The sequence below is a fragment of the Miscanthus floridulus genome, chromosome 7 (genome assembly GCF_019320115.1).
Source record: "Miscanthus floridulus cultivar M001 chromosome 7, ASM1932011v1, whole genome shotgun sequence".
NCBI lineage: Eukaryota > Viridiplantae > Streptophyta > Magnoliopsida > Poales > Poaceae > Miscanthus > Miscanthus floridulus.
Genome location: NC_089586.1, coordinates 7,326,655 through 7,348,677, shown reverse-complemented (window position 1 = coordinate 7,348,677; position 22,023 = coordinate 7,326,655). Strand labels below are relative to the sequence as shown.

The 22,023-nt window shown below is 47.4% G+C and overlaps 2 protein-coding genes across 2 annotated transcripts; one reads left to right on the top strand and one right to left on the bottom strand.

Moving 5' to 3' along the window:
* The first annotated feature begins 17,808 nt into the window (after nucleotides 1-17,808).
* On the top strand, nucleotides 17,809-18,351 carry LOC136464989 (protein TRACHEARY ELEMENT DIFFERENTIATION-RELATED 7A-like). Its single transcript, XM_066463905.1, has one exon. The coding sequence runs from the start codon at nucleotides 17,809-17,811 to the stop codon at nucleotides 18,349-18,351; it is 543 nt and encodes a 180-aa protein (XP_066320002.1).
* Nucleotides 18,352-18,762: 411 nt separating this feature from the next.
* On the bottom strand, nucleotides 18,763-21,606 carry LOC136462448 (L-type lectin-domain containing receptor kinase IX.1-like). The gene is made up of 2 exons (XM_066461545.1): nucleotides 20,069-21,606; nucleotides 18,763-19,646 (listed from the first exon to the last, which is right to left on the bottom strand). Exons 1-2 carry the CDS (start codon nucleotides 21,523-21,525, stop codon nucleotides 18,905-18,907), a joined length of 2,199 nt encoding a protein of 732 aa, XP_066317642.1. The 5' UTR covers nucleotides 21,526-21,606; the 3' UTR covers nucleotides 18,763-18,904.
* Nucleotides 21,607-22,023: the final 417 nt, after the last annotated feature.

The window sequence follows — 22,023 nt, the reverse complement described above, 5'->3', positions numbered from 1 at the left end:
AGTTGATACATCATTTGACCTCAAAAACTTTGAGAAATCAGGGACTCTATAGCGTGGTGGAAGAGCCACAAAGTCAAACCATGATGGATACAGACGCCGATACATGCTTCCTTGATCTTTAGGTTTTAAGCCAAATTGACTTTGCATCATATCGGTTAACTTGTTGATCAGCTCATCTGGATTCATGCCTGTAGCTGGCTGTGCTGGCTAGCCCTAAACTTGAGCCTAAAGCTATTGGCCTTGAGCTTGGAGCTGTTGACCTTGAGCTTGGGGTTGTCGAGCATTATGATTATAAGTACGAGCATTCTGATACCCTGGATGAGGTGCATATTCATAAGTGTTAGCATCAGAAATAGCATGATATCCCTATGGATAGTTGATTTAAACTATCTGAGATGCAAATCCTTACAATCGACTATCAAAATAAGCTAGATCAATATCTCTAGTGATCCTCTAGACTGATAGAGCAATTCTATGAGCCGATTGGAGTGCTTGATATGAAGTATTAAATCCCCCTTGTATCGGCTGTTGCGCAACCCGCTGGGTGACGGGCGTGAACTGTATACTGTTGAGGCTGTCCAGATGAATGATGAACTGACTGTGTAACAGGAGCACCTGATTGTGGTTGTACCACACCACCTGGTGGCTGCTGAACTGGCGGTTGTTGCACTGGAGGTTGCTGCACTGGTGGTTGTTGTACTGGAGGTTGCTGAATCTATCCTCCTAATGGCTGCTACACCGGAGGCTGCTAAATTTGACCTCCTTGAAGGTGTTGTACCGGCGGCTGCCCACCATTCAGCTGTTGACTTGTGCTGGCCATGTTGGTCCTAGGAGCCGAAGGCAAGAAAGATTGTAATACGCTGGTCCAACCTGATCAACTGGTGCTCCATAGAACACTTCTTTCATGACGTTGCTAAACGAGTTGATTAATATTTGATTGTGATTCGTCAAGCCATCACTAACAGATTTGTGGACTATGTCCGCAGCCATCCTAGCCTCAGCTTCTTCGTCTGGATCTCTCTGTCCATGGAGAAGAACTCTTGGCAGTGGAACTTTCTGAACAACCTTGTCACGTATCTTCCCATAAGACAGTAGACACTTATCATGATATTCTTCTGCTGCTTTAGTTATGATGATCTTGTGGTCTTCTGGTAGGTCTTCAAAGTCAACGTTGAGAATTGTAATATTGTCCATCTCGATGATTGTGGTCCCACTAGGCGTGCCAAAAAGTGTGTCGACACAGAAATTTGGGTCACCATGCAAACACATGACAAGCTTGGGAGATCTGCTTAACTCCAAACGCAGGACAAGTCAGTTTTCAAGATCGTAGGTGTGCCAGTCAATTTAACACTGCAATTGACAAGGAGGAACAAACAGTCAGTAATTTCAGGAGGAACATGTCGGTGTTGCTCCAGACAGTTCCAATTTACGCCCAAATATCCGATGAAATAAGGCTATCGACTAAAGAGTCGATATCCAGCATGCTCATGATAAAGAATATTTGAAACAGATGCTATCGGCAATTATTAAATGTTAACTTTATAGATCTAATGGCCGACAATCATGAAACATGTGATAACACGATAAAGATTAAAATGAACGCAATTGCATTAAAAAGATGAAGTATCATATTGGCTCATCAACCAAGATAAGAACAAGACAAGCATTAAAGAACCAGTGTACTTTGTAGAGCAGGCTATCGGCTAAATAGCCGATTCCCATAGTTTTGTCGTGTGGCACACAAATAATCGACCATTGGATACAAACAAACCTAAAAACCGATTAAACCCAATCTAATGCTATTATCGGTGAGGGTCGTATAGATGCAGCTATAATAATAACAACAGACTAGGCTTTAACGATCGACAGATTTACTTAAATCTCAACGGTATCATGAAAGTAGGTTACACGCGTGAAGGCACAACCTATCAGCTAAATAGCCGATAGAAACATAATGAATAAATGATGTCATGTTCTCCTAATAGATAAATCCACTAACCAACAATATTCAATCTATTGTACTATCAACAGGTCAGTCAGTTGATGCAGCATTGATAGTAGGACAATAAACTAAAGATTGATAACTAATGTATCTACTTCTTAACAAAACAAGACTTCGAATGCCCACTATGTTCGATCAAGATCAAGATAAATTAGTCGATAAAGAAGATCTAACGTCAACGATAGAATTTAGACGTGAGATGATGGTAGACGATAGATCAATATGATGAAAACCAATAAATCTTTATCTAGATCGGATAATTGGTGATATTGCATTAAACAATAAACTATTTAACACAAGATCGATGACTTTGATTAATATCGATACCTACAAGAGGTCAATCAGCTGATGCAGCCTTGCAAATAAAGATATAAATCGATAACTAATCTATACCAAAACTTGTAAGAGATCAGTCAGTTGATTTAGCCTTACAAATAATGATACAAATCGATAACTAACTTATATTACGACTTGCAAGAGGTCAATCAGTTGATGCAGCCTTACAAGCAAGAATATAAGTCGTGACGGTACTCACAAACAAGCCGGAGGTCAATCAGTCGATGCAGCCCTGCTTACTTGAAGAACTCGTCGAGATCTATGTTACTCCTACTCTTAGGGTGGCGTGAAAGCCGAAAAGTAATTGAACGGGTTTGTGTTTGATTGATTGGTGTCCATTACAATAGCCGGGGTGCATTATTTATACCCAAAGCCTAAACATGAGTACTAATCGAATAAGACTTGTTACAAACTTGGAATAAAAGAAAACGTCCTAAATTAAGATAACTTGGATTTCAATCTTTCTCTTCTATGAAGTCCGACACGTCTCTTGCTTTAATCATCGCCATCTTCATGTCAGCAAAATCCAAACTAAACTTGATGATGACGTCATGACCTCTTAGCCGATTCCGACAGCAATCCAAGTTAGCCGATACTGTAGATATCACGGCTTTCACAGTAAATCCCCCAAATCTTGGGTTCCCGCGTATCCATTCCAAAATTTGGTGTCAACAGAGAGGGAGGCTGCAAGTAATTCATGCTGCTCGCAGCGTCCACACCTGCCTCTTGTCTATGGTACGTACAGCACAGCCTCCCTCCCCATGCCTGTGCACCACTGCCATGACTGCCTCTGGTCTTTGCACCACCCACCTGAAGAGCCTACCCATGGTTGAGTAATTTCCATGGCCTTCCACGTTCACCCATAACAAGGGCGGAGCCAGGATTTGAATATGGGGCCGTTCAAACCGACAACAATCATACATGATGAAATATATACATAACATGAGCATAGATAATAATTAAATAAACATTTTTTACAATACAAAGAAAGCTAAAAACTAAAAACACTCAATTTTATAAAGAAAAGGGGAACGAAATTGAATTACGACTTGGTGCCTAACCTTCATCTGATCAATCTAATTTTTGGGCCAAAACACAATCACTGTAATAATAAAAACAAAGGAGATGAGATGAGATGAATACAAATCCTAAATAAAATAGATGTCGTTGGAGATAAATGCGGAGGGAGAATAAACAAGCAAAACACTAATTATATTATATAACTAGCTAATTATGGGTGGACTCGGTAGGTAAACGAGAACAAGAATGAAAGAGATGGAGAAGATAATAAAAAAGACTAATACTAGATTATATAGGTACTACTAGATTAACACGGAGAAAGAATAAGCAATTCGGACACAAATTAGTATAGTTAACTAGTAAATTATTAGATATTATCTAGCTAAATAGAGGGGGTACTGTGGGGGGCACTAGACTGTTTGGGGTGCCTGGCCCCTCAGCCCCACCCTCCCTCCGCTGTTGCTTTATGTTTAGAAAAGCATAATGTCTTATAATTAAGAACAGAGTTAGCATTATATTAGTCAGATGCAATGGTTTTTTTAGATAAAGGATATAAAATCCAGTCTCTATATCTGCTTGGGATATACACAGCCAAAAGTTACGTGAGCTCTTAGGCTCAAAGCCTCAAAATAGAGGAGCAAAAACAACAAGAAAGAGAGCTTAATGACTAAAAAAGCTACAAAGACTAAGCTTTAGAACTTTCTCATTGTCCTTGCTTTCAACCTGTCTTGATCTTACGTAGAAGCAACTCTCCACCTCATGCGTCTTCAAGAGGTTACATTCATCTAGTGAAGATAGCACGCATCGTAGGAGCAACTCTCCCAGTCTAGCTGGTAGGGATATGGGAGAAGCCACCACGCCGAGTCCCATTGGCAGAGTACAGAACACAGCGTGCTGATGGAGAAGGTGCAGAACGGCAGGAACATGATGACGCCTCCAGCGAGGGAATGGTGCCCGTAGGCGTCACCATCGTCTGGCGCTGATAGACAATGATGGCCTACTCAGCGGAGGAGATGTAGTGGGCTGATAGAGAAGGTGCAAAACAACACCTCCAGCAAGGGAGTGGTGACCGTAGACGCCACTGTCCTCTACCGCCAATGGCGTGCAAACCACCATGATCTTCTCAGTGCCGCTATCTAGCCACCGACCTCACCGATCTAGCCGTCACCTCGCAGATCCGGCCACCGAACACTCCGTTCTGGCCATCCCCTTCCTGATCTGGCCACTGGCCACATCACGCCGCTGCCAGCCAACCGCCAGCCACGCGGATGTAGGGTCAAGATGACGTACTAGAGGGGGGTGAATAGTCCTTTCTAAAGCTAATTGCACTGGCTAACCGAAACATAAGCAGAATTAAAACTATTAGGTCTAGCCAAGACTACATCCCCATATCTAAGTTTTCAAGCACCTTACAAAGATCCTAATTAAGCAACTAAGGTGCCAGGCTAGGTAGAGCTCACCTAAACAATTCTAGTTGGCAAGGTCATACAAACCTATGCAACTAATACTCAAGCAAACGGGGAGCTCCTACATATACTAGAGAGCAAAGCGCATAAATCCTAAGCACACTAGCACTACTCAACTAGCAAAGCTACTCAAGCTAAACTATAGAGCTACTACAACTTAGTTACACAAACTAAGCAAAGCTACTTAGCTGCACCTACACAAGCTAACTAGCACAAGAGATCAACTACTTTACTACACAAGTAAACTAGTTACACAAGAGCGACTACACAAGCATAAGTAAACACAAGCTTGTGTATGGAGATTGCAAACCAACTGAAAGATGGTGACACAGTGATTTTTATCCTGAGGGTTGGTGGTTTGCCAAGCACTTAATCCCAGTTGAGGCAAGCTCAAGGTTGTCGCCGATCCTCTTGCTAGTGGTGACCCTCCAGTCACACCCTCCCACGTGTAGTGCTCATCATGAGCTCCAGCAATTGATCTGGCCGAACCACTTGATGCTCTTCACACCTCGCTTTTACTAGAGTTGCTCTTCGTGATCTCCCATGGGGTGAGCACTACACCCCACACAATGCCTTCTCCAGAGCCACGCACAACCTAAAAATGGGCTTCAAAATAGAGACCACAAGCCACCAAGCCGTCTAGGAGGTGGCAACCTCCAAGAGTAACAGGCACCACCGGCTTGCAACTCGATCACCTAGTGCCACACCTTGCAATATCTCAATGCAACGCACTAGCGATCACTCACTTGCAAACGAATGCAACCACTGCTTGCACAAGTGAGTTAGGAGGCTCCCAAGCACACACAAGCAAGGACACAAAGTCCCCAAGTGCTCAACAGTCGGCCAAGGCTGGCCAACACTTCTATTTATAGCCCAAAGTGCTAAGGAGCCATTGGCTCCTCACTGCACAGGCCACAGGGGCGTTGGACCATCCGACGCCAACCATCGGACCATTGCGCCAAGGTCCAACGACCTCCTGTTGCGTCACGTGTAGTTACCATTTGAATTCAACCATTGGCACCCAACGACTACGAGTGCCAAAGGGCTGACGCTATGGAATCTGATGACCGTCAGACCAATGACCACCACGGTCCGATGCCCACTAGAGAGCTCACTGAGAGCCCAAATGGCCATCGACGACGCGACACATTGGACCAACACCTAGGGTCCGACGCCTCCTTCTTATGTAGACCCTAGAGCTGACAGGTAGGGTCGCACGAGGAACAGTGTGCACGCACCGTCCAATGCTCCCCCCCATCGTGTCGAACCAAAGGCCCTCGGTCCGACGCTCTCCAGGCACACCCAGCTAGGGTTAGCCATAGGACTCGGCTTATAGCTGGTCTGACGCCTCTCTAGCACGGTTCAACGCCTATCCAAAGGCATCAAACAACTCCTTTCTTCCATCCTTTAGCAAATGTGCTAACTCCAAAGTGTCCCAAACACTTGTGCGAGTGAGTTAGCATTTTTGCACAACCATTTTTCAAAGTGTTTTCATCTCTTCTCACCATGCCACTCGATCCTAGCAACGTATGCGAAGTTAGATCGCTCAAGTGGCACTAGATGACCGATATGCAAACAAGCTTGACCCTCTTGATAGTATGCCCATCTATCTTTAACCCGGTCAAGCACTTCTCTACTCAACCTTAGACCGGTGAAATGATATGCCCTACAAAAATACATTAGCCTTGCGCATTCCATTCCATCTCTATGTCGGTGATGCCACACAAGCATCCAACCTCCATCTTCATCAAATAATGAACAATGATCATCCATAGGTGTAGCCAACCACGCTACCTTTGATCGTTGCCCATAGCATGAAGTTCCTCCATCATTCTTCATCAAGCCACTTGATCATCAACACAAATCAACACTTGGCTTGATCTTCCTTGAATGGTATGATGCACTTCATGTCATCATGTGGCCTCATTGGTTCATTGATCGTAACTTCGCTTGCTCTTCACCGTTGGCCAGGTCCATTGGCGCCAAGTCTCTGCTCAAGCTTCTCCGCCACGTGCGGTCCATCACTCCAAAGCCTCCGACTTGCCCTTCACACTTGCAACCCGGTCCATCATAGCCAAGCCATGTCTCTTGATCTTCTCCACCTAGCCACACGACACCATGTCATGTATCATATGCTATGAGCTCCTTCATCACAACTAGTTGAGCTTTGCAACAAATCCAAGCTATTTCACCACCATAGCTCAAGTTGCTCATACTAGTGTAATTGTGGACTAATCACCTGAATATCTCAACATAAAAACGCATATTAGTCCACCTAGGTTGTCACTCAATCACCAAAATCAATCTAGGGTCTTTCAGCGAACTAGCCGCCTGACTGCAGAACTGGCTGCCGGCCACGCCGATCGGACCGTCCCTCGTAGACCGTCTCCGGGCATCACTGCTGGGCATGCACCACCCCCACGCAGCCTTCATACCTACTGGGTTAGCTGGCACCGAGGAAGGGAGGGGGTGGCCTCACTCGGGCCCACAGCAGCTCGCCGGAATTTTAGCGTTGGATGCATTGGGCAACTCACCAGCCTCCGGTTGTTAGCACCCGGGTGTAGACGCACCACCGCCGAGAGCAAAATGACGCCGGACAACTGCGCCGCTGCCGCCCGTAGAGCCGCAACAACGCCGCCAAGGGTCACAGCTGGAGGGGCGGTGGATCCGAACTCCAAGGGCGGATCTGGCTGTAGCCACACTAGAACCGAGCCTGCCAGCTAGACAGACGCTGCCGCTTGAAACCTCAAGTGGCTCGAGAAGAAAAGTTGTGGATGAAGAAGGCCTTGCCACCGCAGTAACCAGAATAGCACGGATGTCACACCCCAAAATTTTCATTTTGGGATGTGACTTAGAAAACACTAAATAAAATAAATAATTTAATAATTTTTCCTAAAATTAACTAAGATTTAGATAGTTTATTATTATTTTGTTAAATAAAAATAGCTTTATAAAGCTTTTCCTAATTAAATTTTTCATATGGGTGTTGCATTCATGCTGGTTGCATTAATTTACTTGAGTAAAAAATGAGTAACAAAATTTGATTAAACCACGAATAAGTTTTGTTCTATTTACAAAATTTCAAAACAAGTTTCAAATTTATTTTTGTCAAATCAAGATTCAAAACACTCATTTATTTATTGATAAAAAAGTTAAAATTTTGTTTTGCATCAAATCTCTTCATGGCCCAATATTTATTCTATTTCTAATAAGATCATCAAATCTAACCCAATCTTTTTCTTTACAAGAAATTCTTTGGTCTTTTGTCTTTTCTTTCCTTTTTCCCTTGAGCCTCTTTCACTTTACACGTGTTTTAATCCATGCATGAAAGAAATAGCCATGCCATATGTCATCACGTATCCAACTAGCAAGTTGACTAAAAACTCAACCTTCTCAAATTCGTTTTCTTTAATCAAGTCCACAGCAGCCCAGCAGGCCAGCCCACGCGAGCTCCTCTATCCCTCTCATTTCCAACCTAGCCCCACACGTCATCTCCCATCTTGAGCTCCTGCCTTCCTGTCTGTGCAGATTGCAGAAGCCGAGCCCTGAGCTCACGCCCAGCCATGGCTGCTCTGGCCGTTCCCTCTCCGGCTCTCCCTCGAAAATGCGCCATCAAGCCGCCAGTAGTAACAGCCTCCATCACTCCCCCTCCGTTACCCCTCTTCACTTCCCACGATAACTCCTCTCAATTGCTCCAGTAATAACCGTCTGCCATTGATGGCATTTACCGAGCTCCATCCCGGGCCCTCTGCTCCCCTATCTCGCCCTATAAAAGCCCCTCGGAGCTCGCGCGCGGACGCCTCCACCACTTCGCCTCTCCGCACGGCCTCTCGCTCTCCCCAGCGACGCCAGTTGCCGCCGCCGACGCCATTAACAGAGCTCGGGTCGAGCTCTCGATCTCCGCGCACACTGCATCAACCACCTCCCAGTTTACCCCGTTGGCATCGCAGCGACACGACGAGGCCGCCCAGACACCTCTCGGCGCCCATCCTTCGCCGTTTCGGCGTCTCTCGATGCGCCGCCGTACACCGCCGCCCATCGTCTGCCTCGTCTCGATGCCGGTCATCTCCGAGCTCTCACTGTGCCCATGAGGTTACCGCCAATCGACTCGCCGTGATCCCCGCATACTTCTCCGCCTGTCGCCGCGCCTCCCCGGCTTCCGGAACCGCAACCCGGTCGACGCCGGCAAGCCCCCGCCGCACGGGAGCACCCCACATCGCCGTCCCTGCTGCTCGGGATGACCAAAGGAGGAGCAACTCCTCTCGCCGTCTGTCTCCTGATGAACGGCCCAGATTCATCCTTGACCGGGTCAACGAAGTCAAAGGTATAACCCAGTCAGCATCATTCCAACGAATCATCGATCGCCACGTGTCCAGTCAGCGCCACAACATCCAGTCAATAGCTCGGTCAATGTTATTTTCCAATCTAACCCCTGTGATCTCCCGAAAATATTTCACTATTCTTTGTGCCTTGTGAGACGTATCGCTAGCCCCTATACTCCATCTTTAATCATGTTTTGGCCCTGGACAGAGATCATTTGATTGAAATGATGTTATATATGTATTGTTTTATGAAAAATGTTAATGTTGTAATAAATAAAATTTGGAATATGAAATGTCTATAAAGATGTTTTAATACGTTTTCCCTTTATAAAAGTACTATAAAATGATTTATATATTTTTCTTTTATAAATAACTAATGATGCCATTTATGAAGTCATTAATGTGTTTTTGTTAATTCTAAAAATGATACAAGACCTTTTAGCTTTTATAAAATAGTTTTGATGTTAAAATAATTTATATTTCCATATCTCTTTCCAAAAGTATTTAAAAAGGTTCTTTTTAATTTAAAAATAATCCAGCTCCGTTTTAGTCGGTTCTTGCGCTCACGAGTTTGTAACGACGAGTAGTACATGTTAGTTATCTTTATAGTATGCTTTTGTAATGATTGGCATATCGGTTGATTGTTATCGTTAGAGGTGGAGCTATACAAGGATGATCCAGAAGAGTTAAGAAGTTAGATAGCAAGCTTTGGGAAGGCAAATGTAACATGAGTACCTTAATACCTAATAACTTTATAATCACCTTTTCATGTGCATGTGTTTAATTTGATGAACACCTAAGGATTTTACCTAGAACTGTTGTACTACCCTATATTCCTTGTTACCTTGGGTCTGTGCATATGCGTAGTTCTGCTTAGCTTGCAGTAACAAAATGTTACAATGTTAATTTTGATTAATGGTTTATGGAATCAATGTTAAAATGATGCTTTTTAGCAACATGGATAGAAGGGGGCTAGAGCATTGGGTCTTTTTGTGTGCTCTAGTCTGCCCTCTGTAAGGACTGAATCTTAAAGCGGCAACCCAAGACATACAGTACGACCACAAGCCACATGGCTCTGGCTTGACTCAGTATCAGAATTCTACTAGTTTGTGGCAGCTTACCTAAAGGTGCAAGAGGGGCTCCGACTGGTTTGATCTCGGCCTGCCAAGGGGGTGCTCTTTGGTTTATTGGTCTTTTTGTTAGTCACCCCTTGGGGGAGGGATCTTACTTCTTGATGGGAAAACTTTAGCGGGTTGCTACTTATTACTCGAACATGTGAACGGTCTCGTAGTCTACACTGCCACACTCCCTTGGAAGAGGTGATGGCATATGGGAATCAAGACTTGTGGTGAAAGTATACAACTTCTGCAGAGTGTTAAACTGGTATATCAGCCGTGCTCACGGACACGAGCGGCCTGGATCTTTTTCGAGATATATGGTTCTATGGATGGTTCGGGTGATGATCAATCTTGATGATAATTATTATACCATCTCACCTTGGCAGCTTAAGCATAACTTAGTTACTCCGGTTTAAAATAATAAAATATGACCAACTAAAAATGCTTACTGCAGTTCAGCCGCGTCTAGCCTTTTGAGCCTTGCATCCCCTCATGTTATACTTGTTGAGTATGGTGCGCTCACACTTGCTTTACATACAATCAACAAAAATCCCGGATGCGTACCAGATAAGGATGGCAACGGATCGGGTTTGGTGCGGATATCCGCGGGTTTCGGGTTCTGTGGGTTCGGGTTTGGGGATGGTTTTTCACCCACGGTTTTTGGGTTCGGGGCCCCGAAACCAATCGGGTTCGGTTTCGGGTTTGGTTTTCCACCTGTGGATATCCAATGGATATCCGAAATAAATCATTTGGAATTAAAACTCATGTTTTATAATATACTAATAATAATTTGTTTACTTAGATTATTAAATTTATTTAAAGTTGACTCATGAAAATATTTATTATTTGTTGCCTCTTGTTTATACATGTGAATATGTGTATATATATCTGCGGGTTTCGGGTATTCATTCGGGTTTTGGGTATCCGTTCGGGTTTCGGGTATCCACGGGTTTGGTTTTGGTGATGGATTTCCACCCGAATCGGTTTTCGAGGCGGATTCGGGTTTCGATTTCGGGTTTTGGTTTTGGGTGCACGGAGACTCCACCCGATCCGAACCCGACCCGTTGCCATCCTTGGTACCAGATGGCGGATTCAATTGATGAGTAACACGAGATGTTCCAAGAGTACTAGGCAAGTGCTCCCCCAGTCAACCGTCCCTGTGGAGTATGGAGTCCAGAAGAGAAGATATAGAATAGTTTCCGCTACGCTTTGTAATAGATGTATGTCTTGATGTAACTATGATCACGATATATAATAAAGCATTTATCTTTGATAATTTCCATATTTGTCTCTATATGTGTCGTGTAGACATCCTGGGCACACATATACTTAGCGCTTGGTATTCTTCGGAAAACTGGGTTCGACAACGGACTTCTGGCTACATGCTTTGGCGGCGGCAAGGCGGTAGGAGCGAACAGGGCGGCCGCGGCGGCGGCTCTGTATGTTGCCCGTGCCACAGCAAGGGGCGACGTGGGGGGCTGGTCAAACTCTTTGGCTATCAAAGTCTCTGTCAGATGCAATGGTGAGTTGGTGACATTGGTATCAAAAAAAGTCGAGCCTATTTGCAGCAGTCCCTAACTAAATATATGTACACTAGCATGTTGAGTAGAATGCACAACCGTAGAAAACAAAGATATTGGGAAACGAGAAAACCCCTGAAGCGTGAACATTACCCCTGAAGATATCGAATCAAGTTTGTTTTGACGCTGATGCGAGCGTAAGCGGTTATCGCCTAGGATCGGGTGTAATCGACGTGCGGGACAGCCATATCTATTTCCGTGAATCTAGTTACACCCCACGTGAAACAAATAATAACTAACGGAATCGAGTAGCGGTGTGATCCGATCACCGTACAAAATAAGCCAACCAAACAACATCAAAGTTTGAAAAGTACACAACAATAATTACTACCACGTAGAATGGGGTGGTAGCACTGGTAAACTGGCAAACGATTCCTCCGACGAGCCTACCGTCATGCCAGCGGTCTCTGCCGAGCGGACTCCGCTAGAGATTAGAGAAGGAGCTGCCGGAGACACTAGAGTCGACGCCCGTCGAGGAAACGATTCCAGTAGCTGGAGGCATCACCAGCTTGCTGTACATGTATAACGAGAGCGCCGGTAGCTTCCACTCCTCAGACGGTGGAACCCGCATGGCCACAGCGATGGATGGGCGCTGCCCGGGGTCACGGTGTGTGCAGTAGAGCCCCAAGAGCAGAGCGCGCTCCATCTGCTAAGTCATGGGATTCTTCTTCTCTCTTCTCGTCCCCTTCTCCACAGTCATGGTGGCGGCGGTGCTGCCGGCCCGGGCTGCCAGGTCCGGTGCCCGAACGGCCAGATCTGGTGCTGGGTGGCCGGATCCGGAGCCCTGGCGGCTGGATTCGGCACGCCCAAGCAAGGGTTGGCGCCTGCGGTGTCTGCCATGGTAGAGGTGGCGGCGTCGGCCAGGGGTGCTGGGACTGGTGCACTTGCGGCTGGATCCCACCCCCCCAGGACATGTGGCAGCTCCTACGGTGGTGGGGCACGTGCCTGGCGGCGGCTGGTAGCGGAGCTCAGCAGCGACAGCAGCCAGCAACGGCTTTCGGCCTGCAGTGTTGTTACGTGTGCGGCAGAGTCAGGTCTGGCTCCGTGCCTTGCCCGGTCGGATGGGGTTGCGACCGATGCAGCTGTGCGGCAGCTGCGACGCACAAACCTCTGAACGGGCTTCGGTGGGGCAGCAGGACAGCGACGACGACGGTGGTGGCAGGCATGGGGTTTGGCATCTTGGCCCGACATTTGTGCTAGAGGGCTCCAAGGGTGAAAGGATTGGCGACGGTGACGCCTGTGGGCGCCACTTTCCCTGCTAGGGGCGTCGTTTCCCCTCTAGTATTGTCTTCCAAGGGTGAAAGCCCAGTCTATTTCTTGGACGAGCGATGGTGGCGCCATCGGTGTTGCGTCCTTCTTGAAGGCATCGCTGTTGGAAAATCATCGCGGCTTCGATGTCACCTTTAATGGTTGCTCTTCGCTTCTCGGCACCTGGCTGACGTATGGAGGTGGGCTTGCAGCGTGAAATCGGAGCTGGTGCGTCGGGGACGTGGTTTGGCAGCGATGACATGAGGCAAGCCCCCCTTCTTCGAAGTCTGGGGTTCTACTTGGAAGGTCTGCCACCACTGGGGGCGAGGCGTGGGATCGAGATAGGGAGTCAGAGCTGCTCTTCGTGGTATGCTTGAGCTTGGCAACGATGATCTATAACGGCCTCTTGCTTCGGGCCCATTGGAAGGTGGGTCGTGTGTGGCCTGCCATGGAAAGTCGGAGGTGCTGGCTGCTATGCAACCATGCTCGGCAATGATGACTCATGACAGTGTTAGTACTCTGCCTCGTCTCGTGGGTAGGTTAGCCTTTCGGGTGCCCTGTGTTTGGCATTTGGTTACCTTTTCTTTTACATAAATTCTTTCGTGTTAATTAAGGAGCAGAGCTCCTACCATTGTTTCAAAATATATATATATATATATATATATATATATATATATATATATATATAGAACTACTATCCTATAGCTGGCTGCAGAATAACTTATTCTGTAGCCACTTTGAGTTACGATAATTACTATGTTAATTTACGAGATTTACAGTAACTCCTTACTAAGTGGTTTAATATAACGTTATGGTAAATATCCCCATGTGTTATAGTAACCCAACTATCGTAAATATGTATTTATATTATGGTAAATTAGTATATAAAATTATGGTAAATGGAGGTGGCTACAGAATAACTTATTTTGTAGCCGGCTACTGAATAGCCTCTTCCTATATATATATATATATAGGAAGAGGCTATTCAGTAGCCGGCTACAAAATAAGTTATTCTGTAGCCACCTCCATTTACTATAATTTTATATACTAATTTACCATAATATAAATACATATTTACGATAGTTGGGTTACTATAACACATGGGGATATTTACCATAACGTTATATTAAACCACTTAGTAAGGAGTTACTATAATCTCGTAAAATAACATAGTAATTATCGTAACTCAAAGTGGCTACAGAATAAGTTATTCTGTAGCCAGCTACAGGATAGTAGTTCTATATATATATATATATATATATATATATATATATATATATATATATATAATAACCATAGCGGCCATCTAAGGATAAACTAAACCGATCTAGCTGGATCCAGCAGGACAGAAGTAATAAAACGAAGCTGAAACTTGCCTCATCTGCCAATACGTACGTGGAGTAGAAAGCACAGCCGTAGCAAACAGAGATATTGTGAAACGAGAAAAATACTTGAACAGGAATCATCAGAGATTGCTCAACTACATACAGTACATTACAGTACATGTAGACTCTTACCTGGGAGCAGCGACATACAGTACATTACAGTACATGTAGACTGCTACCTGAGAGAATGCAGACACCGTTCTCCTCCTAACCCTTCTTTTGGCTCTTTCATGCTCAAGCCCCTTATATGCTTGTATCGTATTAGACCTTAGCGCTCTCTAGGTTCTCGCAGTGACAACTGCACCGCTAAGACCTTAGGAGTGTGTTGGTGCCATTTAATGCACGTAGGTCATGGTACCCTACAAGTGGATTTGAGCATTTGTGTTTTCTTGTGTGTCACTCCTTCCGATGCCCCATCTTTTACCATGGCGTGAGGATTGGAAGAAGCAGACCATTGCTCCCCTCGTTTCTCCTCCAGTTCCACCCTCTCTTTGGTTCTCGTCAATTACAATGGCGTATGGATTGAGAGAGACCGAAACTGCTCCACTTTCCTTTAGCCCGCTCTATTTGATCCCATTCTTAGCCATGACAATCGGATGAAAGACAGGACTATCACTTCTAGTTAGCGAAGCTGAGGTCTATGTCATGTTCTCGGAACCATGCGGTCGACCCGATCGACCGTTTGAGTGCCGTCTCTACCGAGGATGTGACATGGACATGCCTAGCTGACTTTCTCCCTTCTTAAGCCCGAGGAAATGGACCCACTTCGTGAGGGCTAGCCTTGTTTCCCGTGGTGTTTGCTTAAGTTGAGCTAGGGTCTCGGCCATTATTCTTGAAGCCGTACAGGTCGACACGATTGACCCGGGAAGTACTGTCTAGGCTGTGACTTAAGCTTGTGCTTAGCAAACAACCACTTCTGCCTCTTTCCGGCCTAAGGATCGGAAATCCTCCGCTAGGGCTAAGTCTTTTTCCATTGGAGTTCTTTTGGTGTTATTCGATCCTTCTTTGTCTTGTTGCCTTTTTAGAGTTTTGATTGCTCTTTTTCTTTGTTATCGCCCTAGCGAGGTAGTTGCATCGAGGATAACTTTGATCAGACCGGAACCCGTTGGAGGGAGAAGACGCGAATGGCAGCAGGACTTCGAGGATAACGGCTATGAGTGCACTGAGGATCCCGGAGATGACCCGTCAATAGGTGCCACGTCCCACCCAACCTCGTAGAATTTTATTAGACATGCAATAATGTAGCTGCTAGTGCTTTGTTTTATGCTATTAAACTATGACAGGTTGCATGGTAGAATTGCTTGGAAGCCTTTACCTTGACGCAACCTTTAGCCCTGCACACCCGCTGATAGGCAAGACGCTCGCTTACTACATACTACTTGCTTCTACGACGCATTATATCTGTGATGTGATGCTTGGTGGAGGATTGTTTGTGAGTGGCTAAGGCACTTGGTGCCGATAATATGGTAATAATATGATAACAACTTGGGAGATCTTGGCTTGCGCCTTAGGTGTGTGGTGAGGGTTGAGTCGACCTAACATGATTCTACGACGAGCTGTTGAGCGAGTCTTGCCGGAGTATGACGTGAGCGCTCCTTGAAAGTTGCACCTGTGGCGGGTACCGGTTTGATGTATAGACTCCGAGGAGGAGTGTATTCATGGGACAAATCCTCGGGGTAGAGGTGTTGTTGAAGCACGGGGTGTTGGATCCCCTTGTGAAGATTTCTTGTTTGGTCACCCTAAGGACTGATATGTTCTGGGAACCGGTTCATAGGAACATACACGCCACTCGCTCCAATGGAATAAGGAGACGGTTGTGGACTAATCTGGGTGATGCCATTACTGCTAGGTTGTAAGTTGACAGTGTGGGGGGTGAGGAAGTTGGATTTCGAACCCCTCTAGGTGCGTATTACCACTTGTGGGGCCCGGTATATACGTTTCACAGTCTCAGCATGCCGGAGAAATTCAGGGTGCCTCAGGGCTGAGTGGAAGGATGGTATCGTTCCAGGTTGGAAAGCAGCACGGAATCAGCCTAGGCGAGCACCGCCAATGATGGTGTATCTGGTGGATAGTGTAAACCTCTGCAGAGTGTATGGTTGATCGATCGATACATAAGCCGCCTTTTCACGGCTTTGGACCTTTCCTATGTTACTGCTTCACTTGACTAGAGAGAGGAGTCATTTCTTCTTCTCCCCGTGGGTTTGTTGGATTTCGGCTGTTAGCCGTTAAGGCAAGGTACGAGAGGGAGTTGTCCTTGCCGCCTAGAGAGTGAGAGTGTGGTGAGATGTGTGTGATGGGATGGGTGAATGTGTGGATGAGATGGGTTAAAACTTGATGAACTATTATAAATTATTGATGAACTTGCATAGGAAAAACTACATCCACAAATATATCTTTTGCGCTACCCTTGCATTCCACTTACCACAAAGCAAACGCAAAGCATAGGGTGGGAGCCAGTGGCCAGTACAAATCGTACTAAAATATATTTGGCAGGTTTTTTATGTCATCTACGATGAAGACAACGGAGATTAGAAGGATTAGATGGTCTCGTTCCTGCGCTCAAGTTTGGTTGAGAAGATGGAGATGAAGTCTACGCCCGCTGCTACGTCAACTCTAATGATAGTCCGTGAAGGAGGAGCCTCCACCTGCTGACGCGCTACGTCTACTCTGATGATGTCTGTGTGCGTTTCCGCTAGAATAACGCTATACTTAGTGTGATGTCAAGTGTTGTAATACCTTGTAAACCTGTAATCCCGCGATGTATGAACTGTGGTATCAACTGAATAATGATAATGTGATAGCTTGGTCTTCCCGGACTATCATATTATGATGTAATTTGTGGATTTTCCTTCGAGAAAATCGTGGATTGTTTCATCGGCCATGATCCTCTCGTATATATAGAGGGGATGGTCTTATCCCAATAGGAAACAAATCCAAAACTTGTTCTTCAAGTTTCCTACAGCGAAAACATACCAAAACCGACTTGGAAACGAGTCGGTCTCCAGGGAGGAATCGGCTTAGCCCTCAGTGGGTTTGTAACTGCTGCCAGGCAGCCGATGAGGAGTAGCGCAGCAGCCGATGAGGAATAGCGCTTCCAGGCAGCCGATAAAGAGTAGCGTAGGCAGCCAATGAGGAATAGCGCTGCCAGAGAGCCGATGAAGAGTAGCGCTGCTAGGCAGTCGATCCTCCAACTCTGACTGCCGATTGCGTCGCTGATCCGGGCCGCTAACAAACACGTCTATGATATTTGTAACTTGTTGGCGATGCCCATGAATCACGTTGAGACACTTTTGGGTGTCAACAGCCGTGCCGGCCTCACGGCGCACGGTGCATGCCGTCCCCTTCGAACCTCGCAGCTCCACCACCACGCCACACTCCACCTCCTTCGCCGGACCACCACCTCGCGCCATTCATCGCCTACGACCCGCTGTTCATGATACCATCGTCAAGCTCCTCCCTGCCCGACATTGAGCTGTCTGCGGGTGCTCACTCTCTGCCCCCCGCTGCACGGGCTGTCAAGACCTGCACTGTGGCCATTTCCAGACCCCGCGGGGTGGACAAGCACATCCCACCTCGCCCCAACAATGCAATCCTGCTGTTACCGCCTACTGTGCATCATGCCACACAGCCTACCCAGGCGCCGAATGCTGCTCATGTGCTTGGCCTATCCCTTGTTTTAGCCAAGCTGATGCTTGCCTCCACTGCCTGCCAGCCGCTGAACTATGCTGCTTCGCCTGCTCCTGCATACGCTCCACCTGATGTTGAGTCTGTTACCCAGATTCCTCTCCCAACGCCAGCCCCTTCTCCTCCACCCACAATGTCACCAAACCTGCTTACCACACAGCAAAATCTCTCTGCGCAGGCGCCATGCTAAGCGTCAGAGTGCTCGGCAGGCCGCTAAGGCCCCGGCAACTTTTGTGGATATGACTGCTAAAGCCACTCAACGCAAAGCTCTTCTCAACTCACTGTCAGGTTGCTCATCTGCACTGAAGAAGCAAATCAACAAACGCAACATTCTGTCACGCAACAAACTTCTTCTGCCGCCGGCCGCCGGTGGCGGGGGCGGGGGCGGGGGCGGGGTGTGGGCAAGGACGAGGAGGACGCCGCTGGCGCACTGCCCTGTGTTTAGGAGAGGGTGGGCTCGAGCGGCGGGGGTGGGCGGTGGGCGGCGCGGCCGGTGGCGAGGGAGCTGCTGGCCGGGGGCGGCGGCCGAGGAAGGCGGGGGTGGGGCAGGCATGGCGCGAGGAAGACGACGCTGAGGTGAGCTCGCGAGGAAGATGACGCGGAGCCGGGTCGTGGGTTATCGTGGTCCAAAAAAAAATCTTGAACAGGAATCATCAGAGAATGATCAACTACATACAGTACATGTAGACTCCTACCTTGGAGCAGCGACAAAGAAAGCTGTTTAGTTAAACAGGACACAATTACTACCACGTGGAATGCGGTGGCGGAACCGCTAAATTTCCAAACGATTCCGATGAGCCTGTCGTCGTGCCAGCGGTCTCTGCCGAGCGGACGCCGCTAGAGAAGGAGCTGCCGGAGGCACCAGAGTCGACGCCCATGGAGGCAACGATGCCAGCAGATGGCGGTGTCGCCAGCTTGCTGTACATGCGTAACGAGAGCGCCGGCAGCTTCCACTCCTCGGACTGCAGGGCCTGCATGGCCACCGCAATGGATGGGCGCTGCTCGGGGTCACGGTGCGCGCACCAGAGCCCCACGAGCAGAGCGCGCTCCATCTGCCGGTCGTGGGCTTCGTCTCCCCGCAGCTGTGGGTCAGCCGCGTCCAGGATGCGGCCGGCGGCTTGGCAGTACAGGGTCTCTACCCACTGGAGCAGCGAGAAAGACGGGTCCCGGCGGTCCACGGGTGGCCGGCCGGAGACGATCTCCAGCAGGACGACGCCGAAGCTGTACATGTCTGACTCGGTGCTCCGGCGGTGCGTGTTGACGAACTCTGGATCGATGTACCCCATGGTGCCTTTGATGAGGTCCGTCGTCTGCGGGCCCGTGCCATGGTCGCCGAGGCGAGCGAGACCGAAGTCTCCCAGCTTGGCGTTGTAGGACGAGTCAAGCATGATATTGCTCGGCTTGATGTCACCGTGCACGACGCGTTGGTCCCAGTCCCGGTGAAGGTAGTGCAGTGCTGAGCCTAATCCCAGAATGATCTTGAACCTAATATTAAATTTTAAATATCACCAAAGGTTTGTGCTTTGTGGTTAGTTAATACCACTGAATGCGTTCATGCAAAATCTTACTATTACTAATTCGTTGAGGACCTTCCACCTTAATATTCACAAGATACATACAGGAAAAAAAAATGGTAAATCCTACACGTATATATCCTCATAAAATTCAGAAACATCGAGCCATCAGTCCTATAGCTTGTAGAAATAATAGGCAATGGATATGTATTCTACATGGTGGTGTGATGCAAAGGGAAAAGTCTATTAAAAATATACGGCGAAATATTTGTATTGGGTCAGAACAAAGATCTTGAAGGATATAACGGGTATTGTTGTGTTAGTAAAAACATAGAGAGAAAGTGTGCGCAAATTCTTCTAATATATGCAAGGATAGGATGCAACGTGTTGTACCTCTCGGGCCAATTTAAGATTCTGTCCGTGCTATAGATGTGTTTATCCAGGCTTCCTTCGAGCATGAGCTCGTAGACGAGCAAGAGACCTCTGCGGCTATCACACCAGCCTAGCAGCCGCACAAGGTTGCGATGCCTAAGACGGCCTATGATCATTACCTCAGCCTCGAACTCTTTCCGGCTCTGAGACGATGACTCTGAGGAGAACTTCTTGATGGCTACCTGCTGCTGTCCTTGGATCTCGTCCTCGTTAGAAGTGGGGATGCTGCCCTGGTACACGCTGCCAAATCCCCCTCGCCCGAGCAAATTCTCCTCCGCAAATCCACCGGTTGCAGCGGCGAGATCACGGTAGCAGTAACGTCTTGGCCCGGCCACGGTCATTTCGAAGGCGGCAGCCACCTCACCGTTGTTTGTCTCATCGGATTCCTCGCTGTCATCGGCCCCTTGGCGTCGCTGGGCATTTCTTGCACGCTTCTTTCTCCATAGGAGAAGACCCACACCTGCAGCACAAACGAGGAGAGATGCTACAGGAACTAGTACCCGGAGTAGTAATGTCGCCGAGGGCTCCGGTTTGACAGCCTTCGCCTTGGGTCCTTCGAGTGTGGAGTTGAAGGACCATGACAGGAGCTCGTGTAGCTCCACGCAGTCTCCTGTTGCTGCGGAGAAGCCGACGGCCACAGTGTCCGGTAAGCTTTGTGTAACGTTGATGGTTGCGTCGGCATGGTACGGACTGTCGTTGATCTGCAGATCGATGGCTAACTTCTTGGTCATGTTGTTGTAGCTGATCGTGGCCGCCTTGGTGAAGGGGGATGTGAGGTTGTTCATCCCCGGTGTGCCCCCTGTCACCAGGGACATGATGGAGTTGACATCGATGCCGATGTGCTGCTGGAAGGTGCTGTTGTCCCATAACATATTATGGAATGTGTCGAACTCGACGGCAACAACCCGACCATCCCCCGTCGCATTGAAATGGTTGCTGCTATTGAAAAGGAAAAGGTACCCAGCTATCGTTGCGTTTGCGTTGGGCAGGACGACACCGTTGCTCGAGTTAGGCCAAGGCGCGAGGAAGAAAGCCATCCCGTCGCCTGTTGCCAAACAATTGGAGCCAGACTCGGACGGCGTGATCCTGAAGGAGAAAGCGGTGGTGAAGCTTGCTACCTCGCCGGTGCTCTCTTTCCATAGCGGCACGGGCTGCATGTACCACACCCGACCTTGGCTATCGGTAATTGCTCCTCGGAGGTCCTTTGTCAGCTGGATAGCTGAAGTGGTCTTGTCGTAATGCGCATCGCGGTAGCACGTCAGCTCGACTCCGCAGGGGTCGCTAGTAGTGTTGGAAAAGTTGAAGCTGAATGAAACCGATGACGATGAAGGAACTTGCGTGCATAGCACGAAGAAGCAGTAGCTGAGGCAGATGAAAGCAAGAGAATATAAGGGGGCTGATGAGCACGCGCACGCCATCGTTGGAGCTTGGCAAGAAAAGAATGCTTCTCATATGCTGCACTGCGAGATCCAAGTCCAACGCCTTTGGATTGGATGGCTATATACATAATAATATATCGCGGTAGTAGTAACTCTGCCTTTTGTTTATTGACTGGCTGGGGTGACTGTGACTTTGACTCAAGAGAGGAGGAGTCCGAGTCGTCGTCTACGGTTCATATCTCTTCCACTATTTACTAAAAAAAAATTATTAAAAAAAAATTGAAATACATCCCATCATAGTCCAACCGCAGTCAACACGTCAATTTACTACATGTGACAACTATTTGCATGTCAATTTGGGGGTAGAGCTCAGCTCTTTTATTTGCCCATCACTGCAGCTTCCTGGAAGAAGCACTGATGATGCGCACACCAAAGGAGGACGATTCCCATCTCCCTATACAGTGTTTATCTTGTGCGTGAGACGAATAAGCCAGCTACAGCAACATGTTCTGTCTGGCACTCTAGCTAGAGAAGCAA